The 17,500-nt window shown below is 39.7% G+C and overlaps 1 protein-coding gene across 2 annotated transcripts in view; it reads left to right on the top strand.

Annotated features, from left to right (window-relative positions):
* LOC144978746 (myosin light chain kinase 3-like) overlaps positions 1-6,374 on the top strand; it is a 72,243-nt gene extending 65,869 nt beyond the window's left edge. For both annotated transcript variants that reach the window (XM_078925180.1, XM_078925179.1), the window contains exons 7-12: positions 1-129; positions 1,618-1,770; positions 2,107-2,152; positions 2,731-2,817; positions 4,377-4,477; positions 4,904-6,374. The exon at positions 1-129 is cut by the window's left edge and continues 71 nt beyond it. In XM_078925180.1, the coding sequence (XP_078781306.1) occupies positions 1-129; positions 1,618-1,770; positions 2,107-2,152; positions 2,731-2,817; positions 4,377-4,477; position 4,904 (517 nt within the window). In that variant the 3' untranslated portion in view covers positions 4,905-6,374. The remainder of the gene's footprint in view (positions 130-1,617; positions 1,771-2,106; positions 2,153-2,730; positions 2,818-4,376; positions 4,478-4,903) is intronic.
* The last annotated feature ends 11,126 nt before the right edge of the window (positions 6,375-17,500 follow it).

The raw sequence follows: 17,500 nt of genomic DNA on the forward strand, positions 1-17,500 counted from the left end.
ATACAACCCGGATGTTGACCTTAGGGTCTTGTTTGGCACACCAGAGTTCGTCGCACCGGAAGTCGTGAACTTTGATCCCATCTCTCCCGCCACTGATCTCTGGAGCGTTGGGGTTGTCTGCTATGTATTGTAAGTAATTTTTTAAACACTTATTTTGATCAAAGAAGACAGTGTGTATAGGCTTTAAGTAATACAATCGGCATATAATATAATATAATATAATATAATATAATATATATATATAATATAATATAATATAATATAATATAATATAATATAATATAATATAATATAATATAATATAATATAATATAATATAATATATATAGCGCCTTGTTCCAATTTAGAATTACTGACTGGCGCTTTACATCAACACATCATGTATGATATAAAAATATAGAACTGGCATGTTAAAAACCACATAAATTCGATGATGACATAATATATTATATTAAACTACATACTAAGAGTCCAAATTATATGCCCTACAGAAAAGCTCAGTTTTTAACCGTTTTCTAAAGATACGTGCATACAATTAATCGGTTAACTACTGTAGTCTGGGGGAAAAAAGGTGTCCTTTAGAGCCAATAGGCCTATAGAACTGGAGTTTATCCCGGTTTCTATAGCGTGAAACGGACAACAACAATTGTTTGCTATTCTTTGGATAGGACACTAGTCTATCGCAAAGTACTTTCGCCAGATCTTACAGACCTAGCTACCCAATCACCCTATAGAACTGGAGTTTATCCCAGTTTCTATAGCGTGAAACGGACAACAACAATTGTTTGCTATTCTTTGGATAGGACACTAGTCTATCACAAAGTACTTTCGCCAGATCTTACAGACCTAGCTACCCAATCACTGCTGGGTGGACAGGGGGTCAGAAATTTTCTCGACTGCACCCGGGATCGATCAAGGTCTCTTTGTGTTTGAACAGAGTGGTCTACAAACTGAGCTATCGGTTGAGTAGCACTTCATGGAAGACTTCACGAAGTCCCATGTTTGAGAGTTTTCGCAAAGATGAGGGTCATTTAAATCGATCGATATGTGAAGGATAGTCTTTCTGGTCAAAATTTTAAATACGTGTCTTTCAAGAGCACGGCACATATCTGGTTAAACTAAAATGTAATTTGGGATATTTTTTTTTGGAGAATATCAAATGTATCAACGACTTCAATGTGTTATTATGTTGGATGGGATCTGGCATTAAAAATTGAATTTAAAGATTATGTCATAAAACTTAATATAAATCGAATAGTTTCCAAAAACAAAATTGAATTTCCAAACGTACAAAAGACTGAATATCTTATTAATAAGCTTGCTTTTTCACCGATGTGTACTTATTTGCAGGTCTGCTAACCCAATTCATTATGGGCTCATTGTTGTAACTCAATAAATGTTGCAAAATATTGTCCAGTACAACAATGTTAAACTAGGTCCATAATTTGGCTCCCATGTCAGACCTGTATAAATGTACACGTCGCCTTTCACTAAAATATTTTCTCCTTTCTGCAACATTTCTTTATCTTTAAATAAAATTATATCATCTATTTATTTATGTATTTTTAATTTATTTATCTGCTGCACTCCACAAATTGGTCTATTTCCTCTCATTAGACTCTCGGGGTTGTCTCCCTTCTGCGGTGACACGGAACAGGAAACGTTTGCAAATGTGACCTGCGCCAATTGGGACTTCAATGCTGAAGAGTTCGAGAGTATTTCCATTGAGGCCAAAGATTTCATTACCAAGTTACTCGTCAAAGATCAAAGGTGCGTATACCATAACTTTTAAAGACCCATTTTAACCTGCCTCCCCAACCCCCCCCCCCCCCCCCCCCCAAAAAAAAAAAAAAATAACAACAACAACAACAACAAAAGGATAGAACAACATAAAACAATAAAAAAAAACAATGGAAACAAATCATTAATAACTTAAAAGAAACGTGCTGTGATGATTATGATGATGATGGTGATGATGATGATGATGATGATGATGATGATGATGATGATGATGATTATGATGATGACGATAATAAGTATAATTACTACAAATCTAACATAAAAGAACTCATGATAATAACCTAAACATTTTTGAATCCTCACCAGAAAAAGATTGAGTGCGAAAGAGTGCTTGGAACACCAATGGTTACGAGTGAGTATTTTGTCTTATTCTCTTTCCAGTGTTGTTTATAGGATTGTCTATGTGGAATTTTTAAAAATGTCATAACAACAGAACCCCCCCCCCCCCCCCCAAAACCCGTCCCAATATATGTACAATCTTATTGGGGGCCCCGATAGCTCAGTTGGTAGAGCACTCGCTTCACTCGCAAAGGGACCGAGATGATCCCAGGTGCAATCGAGGGTGATTGGGTAGCTGGGGTCTGTTAGATCTGACTGACAGTACTTTGCAATAGACAAGCGTCCTATCTAAAGGGTAGTAGGCAATTGATATTGCACGTTTCATATTATAGAAACTGGGATAAACTCCGGCTCCATGTGACAAAAGGCTTTGAAGGGACTACATATTATTGAAAACAATATATAATATCCATCCAATATATTATAATAATCATCCACTGTTCACGAAGTCTAAAACTAAATGTTCACACTCTGTTCTATTTGTTTTATATATATTTTTCAAACTAGTTTTAAATTTTCGTAATTTGGTTTGTGATTGACTTCAGTGGTAGAAATTATTTTTATGAATGTCTATTACATTTTATGTTTCAGCCATCCTTGAAAAGAGCAGGCCACTATCCTGAGAGGAGTTTATCCAAAAAACGTCTCCGAAAATTCGTCTACCGCAGGAGATGGCAGGTAAAGTTTTTTAAAAAGGCACATTGCCAAACCGTAAGGTCCAGGGTTCGAGTCCTACTCTGGGCAGCAGTTGAGTCCTTGGAAAAGGCTAGGGACCCATTGTAAAGCGCATTAAGCACGTGAAGTGGACATTGCTCTATATAAATGCTTTATATATAAATGGGTTACCCAAATATTTTGCGTCGGGTTAAGGCTATTTGAAAAAGTGTGTATAGAACAGTGTCAGACAAAGCTCTCTAATATATATTTTTTTAAATGGCAGACTTCAGTGTGGAGGAAAACTCGAAAGAAATGTGGAACAAGGAAACACCAAGACTAGGAAACATCATTTAAAAAATCCAACTAAAAGATTGCCTGCATTCCACAATGTCAGGAAATACTGGGTTTCCACAAATCGCCTCTTAACTGGACATGGCAGAACTACATCAAATATGTGCAGATGGAAACTTGGGAACAGTGATGCCTGCCGGAAATGTCAGGCAGCTCCAGAGACCAGCGATCACATTGTCCTCCACTGTCCAGTTACTAAACTAGCAGGTGGATATGAAATCGTCCTTTGGGCGGAGGAAGACTTTCGAAGCTAGGTTGACGAAATGACTTTGGAGGTTTAACCATAAGCTACTACTAATATACTAATTTGCTATTTTGAGAGTATTTCCATTGCAACAACGAGCCCATAATAATTTGGGTTATCAGACCTGTAAATAAGTAAACGTCGGCGTAGACCATACATAAATATATCACTATTTTGTGACATAATATCATTATTTATGACAATATGAGTTAAACTAAACGGGCAAATGTTTAGTATTTATTTGGGAGAATATTTGTTTCCCTTGTAAATCATCTCTCTGTTATGTTTTGTTAGTTATGTTTTCTTTTATGGATAAATTCTGTAAACATAATTTGAATGTATTCATCTTGGTGGGATCCTATGATGGTGTCCGAATAAAGCTTTTAGCAGAGGATCTCAAACTAATTACATTGAAAGTGTGCTTGGAATCTACTTCTGTTCCCTTTGGAACCATTCCCCTTTAGGTGCCTTTACTTGTAAGTCTAAAAAAAATATTTTTTGAAATTTTAGCTTTATATAGCGTAATATCCACTAAATGTGCTCAAAGCGCTTTAGAAGGGTCCCTGGTCAACAGCAACATTTAACATGTAGGACGGGACATGACGCCTGTTAGGCGATATTACAATTTTTCGGACAAAGACAACGCTGTTAACGGCCAGGTACTCATTTTACACATGAGTACGGTGAGAGAAAGTGAGTAAAGAGCCTTTTCCAAGGACTCAACTATGCGCCGAGCGCGAGGCTCGAACCCAGGACCTTCCGATCCGAAAGCGAGTGTCATACCACAAGACCACATAGCCGTATAGTAGAAGTCTAGTATTGTTTGATACTTACCACTGTCTTCCTTTTTTTCTGGCGCTTGTATGAACTAAATGTGTTGCAAGCGCCGTTAAACCCATAAAAGCAAAAAAAAAAAAACAAACAAACAAACAAACAAACAAAACACAACATCATTTTTTTTTCATCATATCAAATTTTCCTACAGAAAGCGGTAAATGCCATGCTAGCCTTGAAAAGGATGGGGGTGACGTTGTCACAGAACCCAATTGCCAGCCATAGCCACGCTGGTCGTTCCTATAAAAAATGGTTGGTATTAACATCATCATCATCATCATCATCATCATCATCATCATCATCATCATCATCATCATCATCATCATCGTCGTCGTCGTCGTCGTCGTCGTCGTCATCATTATCATCATCATCATCATCATCATCATCGTCGTCATCATCATCATCAGTTGTAGTTATAGTAAAAGTAGTAGTAGTAGTAGTAGTAGTAGTAGTAGTAATAGTAGCTGTAGTAGTAGTAGTAGTAGTAGTAGTAGTAGTAGTAGTAGTAGTAGTAGTAGTAGTAGTAGTAATAGTAATAATAGTGGTTATTATTGTTGTTGTTGTTGTTATTGTTGCTGTTGATTATACGCATTGTTGTATCAGTAAATGTAGCTTTAGTATTAATAAAGTAATTTCGCATAAGTGATGTCAAAGAAACCTGTCAATCTTTATCCTCAGACATCTACGACTTTCATTTTGACACAACAAATCCTCCGACAACTTCTTGGAAATTTGACACCACACTCTCCACGATTTGCTTGAATTTTGACACAACAAACCTTTCAACAGTTTGCCAGAAATTTGACACAATATTTTTTAAAAATATTTTGCTTGAATTTTGACACATCAAATCTTTCAACAGCTTGTTTGAAATTTGACACAACACACTTTATTTCCAACACTTTGCTTGAATTTAGCCACACCAAACCTTCCAACTCCTGGCACCTTCATGGAATTTTGAAACAACAGACTCAACATACCTCAGATTTTGACTCCTGCTGGAAATTGACCCAAACGTTTAAACACCTCAGATTGAAACAACAGACTTTCCAAAATCCCTCCTAGAAGTTTTGACTCCTGGCTGGAAATTGGACACCGCAAACGTTTAAACACCTTCATGGAATTTTGAAACAACAGACTTTCCAAAATCCCTCCTAGAAGTTTTGACAAAACAGATTTTTCCTTGCTGGAATACTCTTCAACAGTCCTAGCGTCACTTCCTTCCTAATGACGCATGGTAACTTAGTAACACTGGCTCTAAACTATCGTAACAATGGCGGACGCCGTATGAAATATTTCTCCGGCGAACATAAAGGGTATCCAGAGGGGAAAAAAAACACACATTTGATCATGTTTTGACTTTTACACATTCTTATCACAAGGCATATGAAAAGGTCAAGCCATCATAAAAAATAAAAAGTAATGATTTTCTTTGTTTAGAACCAAGATGGCCGCCGTTGCCGGGCGGCGTGACATCAGACTATTGAATCGTATTAACCCCATCTGTACATTTGTCAGTCGTAACCAGGATATCAACAACCCATGTGTAAATGGAACGGGAACACTGCTTTGCCATAAATACAGATTGTCCCAAAATATGTACACACATTAAACATGATTCTAAGCATTAAATGATGAGTAAAATGTAATAATAATAATCTAAAATGCGATTACAATACAGAGAACCCCCCCCCCCCTTTTACCAATAAAATGATACTTATTACTTATCATAAGTATTTTTCCACTTATATAATAATACAATTTTATTAAATGCCACGTTTACAATTGCGTTTAATGTGTTTTTAATTTTGGGACACCCTGTATAGATAGTTCGAAGATAACGTCACTCAAGACTTTGTTATTGTTTTTTGCCACCAGCGTTTATGAGTAATGCTCACTGAACTGTATTAACCCGACTATACACGTTCATGGATACACACAGTTTTGTGTGTTGGTCCGTTATACTTCCGGATGGCAATGTTATGAGCTTCTTAGCCAAGCGCATACTATCTATATGCAGCCCGCCATCCTAGTCGGAAAATTTGTCACGATAAAATATGTCGAATATTGTATCAAAAGTCCAAATGGGGAGAATTACAAATTTGAGATTTTTGCACACGCACAATAACAATAATAATAAGAAGAAGAAGAAGAAGAAGGAGAACAACAACAACAATGATAATAATAATAATAATAATAATAATAATAATAATAATAATAATAATAATAATAATAATAATAATAATAATAATAATAATAATAATAATAATAATAATAATAAAATACTAATAATAATAACAAAAATAATAATAATAATAATAATAATAATAATAATAATAATAATAATAATGATAATGATAATGATAATGATATGATGATGATAATAATAATAATAATAATAATAATAATAATAATAATAATAATAATAATAATAATAATAATAATAATAATAATAATTGTCGTTAACAGCGCTGTCTGTCTAAAATATTTTGATATCGCCTATCTTGGCGTCATGTCTCGTCCTACGTGTTATGTGTTGCTGTTGACCAGGGACCCTTTGTGAAGCACTTTTAGCACGTTTAGTGGATATTGCGTTATATAAAAGCTCAAGTTTTTGTTTTGTTTTGTGTATGTGTGTGTGTGTGTGCGCGCGCGCGCGCGTGTGTGTGTGTGTGTGTGTGTGTGTGTGTTTGGTATCAAATCTTCTGTAAGAAAGTGATTTTATGATATACGATTCTTACACTCTTGCTATTTGGAATACGCTTCAACAGTCGTAACGTCACTTCCTTCCTAATGACGCATGGTAACTTAGTAACACTAGCTCTCAACTATCGGAACAATGGCGGACGCCCGGTAAGAAATATTTTCTCCGACGAGTATAAAAGCGTATCCAGAGGAGAAAAAAACCCCACATAAATTTGATATGTTTTGACTTTTACATATTCTGATCACAAGGCATATGAAAAGTTCTAGCCAGCATGAAGACTAAAAAGTAATGATTTTCTTTGTTTAGAACCAAGATGGCCGCCGTTGCCGGGCGGCGTGACATCAGACTACTGAATCCAATTCCGGACGTGTTCCTAACCGCTGCACGAGCTTTCGAGTGCACGATGGGACCAAGGGTTCGAATACCAAAACGCAAGATTGTAAGAAATCTTTTATTCTACCCCCCCCCCCCCCCCCCCCAATCGATTCTGATTTCGTTATTTCTGAATAAAAGACCTTTTCAAAAAAGCTTGAACGATAATTCTTTTTTTTTTATCTATTCTTATTGAAATTTAATGTTTAAAACTCTGACGTCACAAATTATTATTGGAAACTTGATATCATTACGCGCTACAATTTATAGGGAGGGGTAAAATATTATCGTTTTTAATAATTCGTTTCTAATTAAAATCTATAATAGATTTTATATATATTTCTCAAGAGAGAGAGAGAGAGAGAGAGAGAGAGAGAGAGAGAGAGAGAGAGAGAGAGAGATAGACAGAGAGAGAGAGAGCTAGACTGTATATGTGAGGGGGAAGGGTGTGCGGGGGGCATTCAATTGTTTTAATTGGCTTTAAATTTGATGCAATAATAATATTGTAAATATTCATTTGTTTTCGGTTTTTCAACATAGTTTTGATGATGAAGTATTGAAGTTTGTGTTAATTGTACATATCTATCCAACCCTCATCATTGTGTGCCCCAACCATAGCCAACTCCCATACATGCCTGGTACCTCATAACAACCAGCCCTATAGAAGGAACGAAATTGGCGTCACTCAGCTCTTTGTTATTGGTTTCAGCCAGCCATTTTTATGAGTCGTTCTCATTAAATTGTATTAAGATAGAAATAAATAATACCGCGAAGTTGAATGTAAGCTTCAATTTAATTACAAAAACAGATCAAATGAACGTTTCGGGTTTCCCCTTTATCAACAAAACAGGATGATTGACGTTCATTTGATCTGTTTTTGTAATTAAATTGAAGCTTACATTCAACTTCACGGTATTATTTATTTCTTCGAGCTTCGAGCAGCAACATTTACACATTAAGATAGAACGAAGTCGACGTCACTCGGGTTTTTTGTTATTGTTTTTTGCCATCCGTGTTTATGAGTAATTCTCACTAAACTGTATTAACCAGACTATAAACGTTCAAGGTTACACATATTTTTGTGTGTTGGTCCGATATATTTCCGGATGACAATATTGTGAGTTTCTTAGCCGAGCGCACAATATCTATAAATGTTTAAGGTTACACATAGTTTTGTGTGTTGGTCCGATATATTTCCGGATGACAATATTGTGAGTTTCTTAGCCGAGCGCACAATATCTATAAATGTTTAAGGTTACACATAGTTTTGTGTGTTGGTCCGATATATTTCCGGATGACAATATTGTGAGTTTCTTAGCCGAGCGCACAATATCTATAAATGTTTAAGGTTACACATAGTTTTGTGTGTTGGTCCGATATATTTCCGGATGACAATATTGTGAGTTTCTTAGCCGAGCGCACAATATCTATAAATGTTTAAGGTTACACATAGTTTTGTGTGTTGGTCCGATATATTTCCGGATGACAATATTGTGAGTTTCTTAGCCGAGCGCACAATATCTATAAATGTTTAAGGTTACACATAGTTTTGTGTGTCGGTACGTTAAAACCGGCTGGCGGATATTATGACCGCCCCCCCCCCCTCCCCCAAGGGAAAATTGTCTTTAGAATCCAACCCAGGGGATGGATGACTGGAATAACCCAGGCGTCAGCCGCAGTGCAGCTCCGCAAAGTCTTAGGTACGATATCGAACTAATAATAACTCCTTCAAATGTCGTGGGGTTTACTAATTTGGGTGTTTGGCATGTGCTAAAGGTGGCTATGGCCCCCTACGAATTGCTTAATTAACTCCTATTGTCATTACCATTGTCAAAGATTACCTACGCATTCATTGCATGATATATGTAACCCACCGCCCCTGAACGGTATTATGTCGGGATATATCTGACCCTGGTAAGTGAATTTAGAATGAATATTATGTTAAAATGTACAAACTTTTGAGTTTTTGGAATATGAGAAATTATGTTAATTCTTTACAATAATGAATAGAAATTTACCCCGACTTTCATTCATTCATTCATTCATTCATTCATTCATTCATTCATTCATTAATTCGGACGAGAGACGCATGCGCACAACCAACATGACGTTCTCTCTCTAATAACTTTTCCGCCTGTGACGTCACAGACTATGGGTGACGTCCAATCAAGGGACGCTACTCTTCCGCTAATCTCATTCCCAATATCCAATACTCTTCATTCCCAAGTACTCCCGGCCCTCTCTCGTCTCTTAACATATCCGAATCATTTCAAGCTATCTTTTCCCATCTTTATTGATACATTCTTCTCTTCAGTCAATTTTCGAATTCGTTCAGCAACCCAGCAACTAGCTTACCCCTACATTAATCATACCGCCTTGAGACGGAATGTCACATATGAGATGATTTTTTAAAAAACTGTGTACAAATGTGATCATAATTGACTGTGTGCCACTTTTAAAACATTAAAGATGTAACTTAATCAATCTGCATATATTATCGTTTTGTGTTTTTCTTCTATTTGAGAAATTAAGATAGTCCCACTCTATTCAAAAAAAAAAAAATGTTCTCAAGAATCGTTCAGAATCAATATTATTCGATTCTAGATGGGGTTCCTGACCTCCCATAGTGGGCAGGGAGGTACTTACTGTGTCTTCTATCCCTCTATATCTGTTTTCCAACATGTGTTCTGTCTTTGTCTTGGAATGGGATTACTTATTTTTGACCTAGCCCAGACCGGAGTCCTTGACTGGGAGGGAAACAGTCAAACTGGGTGGGGTTCCTGGCCTCCCATAGTGGGCAGGGAGGCACTTACTGTGTCTTCTATCCCCTTATATCTGTCTTCCAAATCACTCTCTGTCTTTGTCTTGGAATGAGATTACTTGTTTTGTCATTGGTCCTGGCCGGATACCGTTGCTGAGAGGGAAAAAGAGTCAAATGTATAGTTAGGGTTATGAGAGAAGATTCTTTCCCCTTGTAAATCATCTCTCTGTTATGTACCGTTACAACTTTTACTTTTAAATATATAATGATTTGTAAACATTTGTTTCTGGATGGGGCTTTTATGTGATCTCAAACTAAGTATATTGACAGTGCGCTCTTGGAATCTCACATATGTTCCCTATTTGAACCACTCTTGTAGGACGAAACATGACGCCTGTTAGGCGATACCACGTTTATTTTTTCGGACAGAGACAACTCTATTAATGGCCAGGTTCACACCGGAGTACAGTGAGAGAATGTGAGTGAAGAGCCTTCTCTAAGGACTCAACTATGCGTCTTAGTAACCATCAAGCCTTGGGGAAAAAAAAAAGGTCTACGTCTGTTGTACTAATAATAGTACTCACTGTGGTGGAAACGATTAAGGCGACGTGTACATATATGCAGGTCTGACATCCGAACACACTAATAGGACTAGTTGAACATTGTTGTTATGGGCAATATTATTATTATTATTATTATTATTATTATTATTATTATTATTATTATTATTATTATATTTTTTTTTTGAGATTTCCATTACAACAATAAGCCCATAACGAACTGGGTTATCAGACCTGCAAATAAGTGCACGTCGGACTAAAGTATAGAATCGACGACAAACGCATTCCCCTAATAAGGCAAGGATTAATGTCCGACCATAGAATTAAACGAATGAGAATACGTACGAAGCCTAAAAAGTGTCCACCAATGAAAGCATTCAGCGCCATTTTGTTGTTGGCTGAGAATGTAGTAATTACCATTCATTCGGTATCTATGTCAACATAACGACACAAGAAAAACAACAAACAATATCAAAATCCACAATAAAATGTTTCAGAACTGTTGCGTATATTTATGGCACAACGAAGCTGTCAAAAAATGAAGTTAGAGAATGTGTGTAATCATGTATTATAATAACCTGTAATGTGTTTTCCAACCACCACATCATCTACTACTACAACCACCACCACAATATCATCACTAACACTACTACTACAACCACCAGCCCACATCATTATCACTACCACTACTACTACACCACCACCAGCACATCATCATCACTACCACTACTACAATCACCACAACCACATCGTCATCACTACCACTACTACTGCAACCACCACCACCATATCATCATCATTACCACTACTACCACAACCACCACTTCCACTACTACTACAACCACCACCACATCACTACCTCAACTACTACAACCACCACCACAATAGCATCACTACCACTACTACTACAACCACCACAACCACATCATCATCACGACCACTACTACTACAACCACCACCATATCATTACCATTACCACTACTACTACAACCACCACTACCACCATATCATTAACATTACCACTACTACTGCAACCACCACTACCACATCATCATCACTACCACTACTACTACAACCACCATGATCCTCTTTCCCAGGGACAACTATCGGAATTCTTGTAAAAATATCATCCCTTCTGTGTTGTTTATTAGTTGACAGGTTGTCAATATTGAATCGAAATTCGTCATCGCTACTATCAGGATCTGCATTTAGGTTGTGCAGTTTTTTTGTGACCATAACTGGGTTTAGAATCTCTGTCTTTTGGCCTGTTCACTTCTTTTTTATAATTGAAGTTGTTCTTGCCATGATTCCTTTGTGGGTTGTCAGATTTGGACCGGCATACTCTTTCCCAGTGGTTGGGTTTATTACAGTTTTTGCACACTGTCCCGAAGGCTGGACACTTCCTAGCTTCATGATAAAGGCCACATTTGTTACATTTGCTCTTCGATTTCATTTTAATTGTATCACGTCTGGCTGGTTTTTCAATGTCTGTTGCAGCCTTGATGTACTCTGTAGCATGTTTTATCGATGCTTCATGGCTTTTGAGCATTGTTATTGCTGTTTTCAAGTCTAATAACTCTCCCTTTTAAATCAATCTCTTTCTGTCTTCCTTATATTTACATCCCTTTATCAGTTTTTCCAGGATTCTTTTGTTCTGGGTAGCTCCTTCTTGGAATGAGCATTTAGCAGTTTTATTTTTTAGCCGCAGTACGAATGCTTCTATCGACTCTTTTTGTCCTTGGTATTGTGCTTGAAACTCTATTCTTTGAACCCATTTGTTTGTTTTTTCTACCAAAAAATCTTCGATAACTGTAAATCGTCTCTTTGTATGTTATTAGGAGGGTATCGATATATACGTTGGCAGTAGAGTGCTTTCCTCTTACACGGAATCATGCGCTTGTGCCCAGCAGGTGTGTCTTTTGCGCCCTCAACCTCCTACCATCCCAAAGTCTTTTAGCGCCTTAAGGTCTGTGACACGTGACTGTATCCTGATTTCTGTGCTACTGAATGAACTGCTACCCTTTAGATAGGACGCTAGTCTGAAATAAAGTACTTTCCGCCACACACACCCTAAAGACCTAGCCACCCGATTATTTATGATTAACGTCCCTTTGCTTGAGAGGCGAGTATTGTACGAATTGAGGTGTCGCAAATCTCACCAAAACCAAAACTGAAAAAAAGATCTCTTTATTTGCTTCTTTTCTCGTCTTAAATTTACAGCTCTTCCCGATTTAAAACAAAAACATACAAAAAAATTACAAACAAACAAAAACAAATAAATACACGTCATCCTATTATCCCATTTTGATTCAGTTTTAATGGCGTAAAGAATTATTATATTACTTCTACAGATATACTGCTTCATTATCCGCTAGTAACTCTTATTGTTCCTTTACATAGTCTATCACTATCATGAAAGCATCAGAAAGAAAGACAAACTGTTTGACAACGAAGTGGCACTTCGAAGTCTTATTTCTCCAATCTAATAACTATAACCATTACAAGTAGGGACCGCTTTTCCCAAATGAAATAAACAATAGCAATGCTTTTTCAATTCTCTAACACATTGGGACGAATCATTGTGTGTCTTTTTTCTATTTATAAACTATAAGTAGTGGGAATTCCTATGCAACTGTTTTAAAAACGACATTACACTTTCGACAGTAAAAATCTACTTCAGTTCTAACGAGGTCAAACAATCATTTTGTCATAGCAACAACATGGCCGCCATGAGTGGAGATCCTGTGTATAAATTCGTCCCGTGTTTTTTGTTTAGCAATAAATAAACATCGAGAGACAAACCAGATTTGAAAAAAATTACATGTTATTATTATTATTATTATTATTATTATTATTATTATTATTATTATTATTATTATTATTATTATTATTATTATTATTATTATTATTATTATATTATTATATTATTATTATTATTATTATTATTATTATTATTATTATTAATTATTATTATTATTATTATTATTATTATTATTATTATTATTATTATTATTATTATTATTATTATTATTATTATTATTATTATTATTATATTATTATTATTATTATTATTATTATTATTATTATTATTATTATTATTATATTATTATTATTATTATTATATTATTATTATTATTATTATTATTATTATTATTATTATTATTATTATTATTATTATTATTATTATTATTATTATTATTATTATTATTATTATTATTATTATTATATTATTATTATTATTATTATTATTTATTATTATTATTATTATTATATTATTATTATTATTATATTATTATTATTATTATTATTATTATTATTATTATTATTATTTATATTATTATATATTATTATTATTATTACTTATTTACTTCTATATATTACTTACTTACTTACTTACTTACTTACTTACTTACTTAATCCTCTTCGGGCCTTGAGGCACATAGGACATCCACCAGACATCTCCATTTTTTGCGATCGGCTGCTTTTGCGGTGGCTGTGTTCCAGGACAGGCCTGCTTCCTTTAATTATTTCTCCATGGTCCTTCGTCAGGTTTCTTTGGGTCTCCCCCGCTTTCCCTTCCCATCTGTTGTCCAGTACAAGACATTTATTAAAAATTTCATTGAGAACTTCCTACAAGCATACTAAAACTTTGGGGGCGGGGGGTTGGGGGGGGACCAACAGTCCTTAAAATGACTGGAAAAGTCAGCCACATAACAAAAACATTATATATAATACCATGTATATTGATTGCCAGGTCTAAGATCGCTTTCTGCTTCTATTATTTTTTGGGGCCGACGCCGCTGTCGTCGAGTCGGTCGTGGGTCGAAGGAGGAGATATGACGCACGTAAGGCGCCGCGGTCAGGTGTTCTATGGAAGGAGAGGAGGAAGAAGAGGGGAGAGGAGGGAATATGACGCTCGTAAGGCGCCGCGGTCAGGTGTTCAATGGAAGGAGAGGAGGAAGAAGAGGGGAGGGGAGAGGAGGAGATATGACTCACGTAAGGCGCCGCGGTCAAGTGTTCTATGGAAGGAGAGGAGGAAGAAGAGGGGAGAGGAGGAGAGAGGAGGGGAGTAGATATGACGCACGTAAGGCGCCGCGGTCAGGTGTTCTACGGAAGAAGAGGAGGAAGAAGAGGGGAGAGGAGGGGAGGGGAGGAGATATGACGCTCGTAAGGCGCCGCGGTCAGGTGTTCATTGGAAGGAGAAGAGGAAGAAGAGGGGAGAGGAGGGGAGGGGAGAGGAGGGGAGGGGAGGAGATATGACGCTCGTAAGGCGCCGCGGTCAGGTGTTCAATGGAAGGAGAGGAGGAAGAATGACGAAGGCGGAGGTGAGAGGGGAGAAGAGAGGGGAGAGGAGGGGGGAGAGGAGGAGATATGACGCTCGTAAGGCGCCGCGGTCAGGTGTTCAATGGAAGGAGAGGAGGAAGAAGAGGGGAGAGGAGGGGAGAGGAGGGGAGAGGAGATATGACGCTCGTAAGGCGCCACGGTCAGGTGTTTAATGGAAGGAGAGGAGGAAGAAGAGGGGAGAGGAGGGGAGAGGAGGGGATATGACGCTCGTAAGGCGCCGTGGTCAGGTGTTCAATGGAAGGAGAGGAGAAGAAGAGGGAGAGGAGAGGAGGGGGAGAGGAGGAGGAGATATGACGCTCGTAAGGCGCCGCGGTCAGGTGTTAATGGAAGGAGAGGAGGAAGAAAGAGAGGGAGGGAGAGGAGGGAGAGGAGGAGATATGACGCTCGTAAGGGCCCGGTCAGGTGTTCAATGGAAGGAGAGGAGAAGAAGAGGGGAGAGGAGGGAGAGGGGAGAGGAGGGAGAGGAGGAGATATGACGTCGTAATGGCGCCGCGGTCAGGTGTTCAATGGAAGGAGAGGGAGAAGAAAAGGTGAGAGGAGGAGGAGAGGAGGGGAGAGGAGGAGAGGAGAGATATGACGCTACGTAAGCGCCCGGTCAGGTGTTCATGGAAGGAGAGGAGGAAGAAGAGTGAGGGAGGGAAGGGGAGAGATATGACGCTCGTAAGCGCCGCGGTCAGGTGTTCATGGAGGAGGAGGATAGAAGTGGAGGAGGGGGGTAGGGAGGATGATATGACGCTCTAAGGCGCCGCGGTCAGGTGTTCAATGGAAGGAGGGAGGAAGAAGAGGGAAGGAGGAGGGAGAGGAGGGGAGAGGAGGAGATTGACGCTCGTAATGGCGCCGCGGTCAGGTGTTCATTGGAAGGAAGGAGGAAGAAGAGGGGAGAGGAGGAGGCGAGGGTAGAGGAGGGAGAGTAGGAGATATGACGCTCGTAAGGCGCCGCGGTCAGTGTTCATTGGTAAGGAAGGAGGAAGAAGAGGGGAGAGGAGGGGAGGGGAGAGGAGGGGAGGGAGGAGATATGACGCTCGTAAGGCGCCGCGTCAGGGTCAAGGTGAGTGTAAAATGAAGGAGGAGGAGGAAGAGATCGTGTAGCGCGGTCAGTAGGAGAGGAGGGGAAAGGAGGAGATATGACGCTCGTAAGGCACCGCGTCAGGTGTTCAATGGAAGGAGAGGAGGAAGAAGAGGGGAGAGGAGGGGAGAGGAGGAGATATGACGCTCGTAAGGCCCCGCGGTCAGGTGTTTAATGGAAGGAGAGGGGGAAGAAGAGGGGAGAGGAGGGGAGGGGAGAGGATGAGATAAGACGCTCGTAAGGCGCCGCGGTCAGGTGTTCAATCGAAGGAGAGGAGGAAGAAGAGGGGAGGGGGGAGGGAGAGGAGGGAGGGAGGGAGAGGATGAGATATGACGCTCGTAAGGCGCCGCGTCAGGTGTTCAATGGAAGGAGAGGAGGAAGAAGAGGGGAGAGGAGGGGAGGGGAGAGGAGGGGATATGACGCTCGTAAGGTGCCGCGTCAGGTGTTCAATGGAAGGAGAGGAGGAAGAAGAGGGGAGAGGAGGGGAGAGGAGGAGAGATGACGCAAGTAAGGCGCCGCGGTCAGGTGTTCAATGGAAAGGAGAGGGAGAGAGAGAGGGGAGGGAGGAGACGCGAGGGCGCCGCGAGGTCAGGAAGAGGGGAGAGGAGGGGATATGACGCTCGAAAGGTGCCGCGTCAGGTGTTCAATGGAAGGAGAGGAGGAAGAAGAGGGGAGAGGAGGGGAGAGGAGGAGATACGACGATCGTAAGGCGCCGCTTCAGGTGTTCAATGGAAGGAGAGGAGGAAGAAGAGGGGAGAGGAGGGGAGAGGAGGAGAGATGACGCACGTAAGGCGCCGCGGTCAGGTGTTCAATGGAAGGAGAGGAGGAAGAAGAGGGGAGAGGAGGGGAGAGGAGGGGAGAGGAGGAGATATGACGCTCGTAAGGCGCCGCGTCAGGTGTTCAATGGAAGGAGAAGAGGAAGAAGAGGGGAGAGGAGGGGAGGGGAGAGGAGGGGAGAGGAGGGGAGAGGAGGAGATACGACGATCGTAAGGCGCCGCTTCAGGTGTTCAATGGAAGGAGAGGAGGAAGAAGACGGGAGAGGAGGGGAGAGGAGGAGAGATGACGCACGTAAGACGCCGCGGTCAGGTGTTCAATGGAAGGAGAGGAGGAAGAAGAGGGGAGAGGAGGGGAGAGGAGGGGAGAGGATGAGATATGACGCTCGTAAGGCGCCGCGTCAGGTGTTCAATGGAAGGAGAGGAGGAAGAAGAGGGGAGAGGAGGGGAGGGGAGAGGAGGGGAGGGGAGGAGATATGACGCTCGTAAGGCGCCGCGGTCAGGTGTTCAATGGAAGGAGAGGAGGAAGAAGAGGGGAGAGGAGGAGAGAGGAGGGGAGAGGAGGAGATGAGGGGATATGACGCTCGTAAGGCGCCGCGGTCAGGTGTTCAATGGAAGGAGAGGAGGAAGAAGAGGGGAGAGGAGGGGAGAGGAGGGGAGAGGAGGGGAGAGGAGGGGAGGGGAGAGGAGGG

The sequence above is a fragment of the Berghia stephanieae genome, chromosome 8 (genome assembly GCF_034508935.2).
Source record: "Berghia stephanieae isolate SIO BIC M18660-M18661 chromosome 8, UCSD_Bste_1.3, whole genome shotgun sequence".
Lineage (NCBI taxonomy): Eukaryota > Metazoa > Mollusca > Gastropoda > Nudibranchia > Aeolidiidae > Berghia > Berghia stephanieae.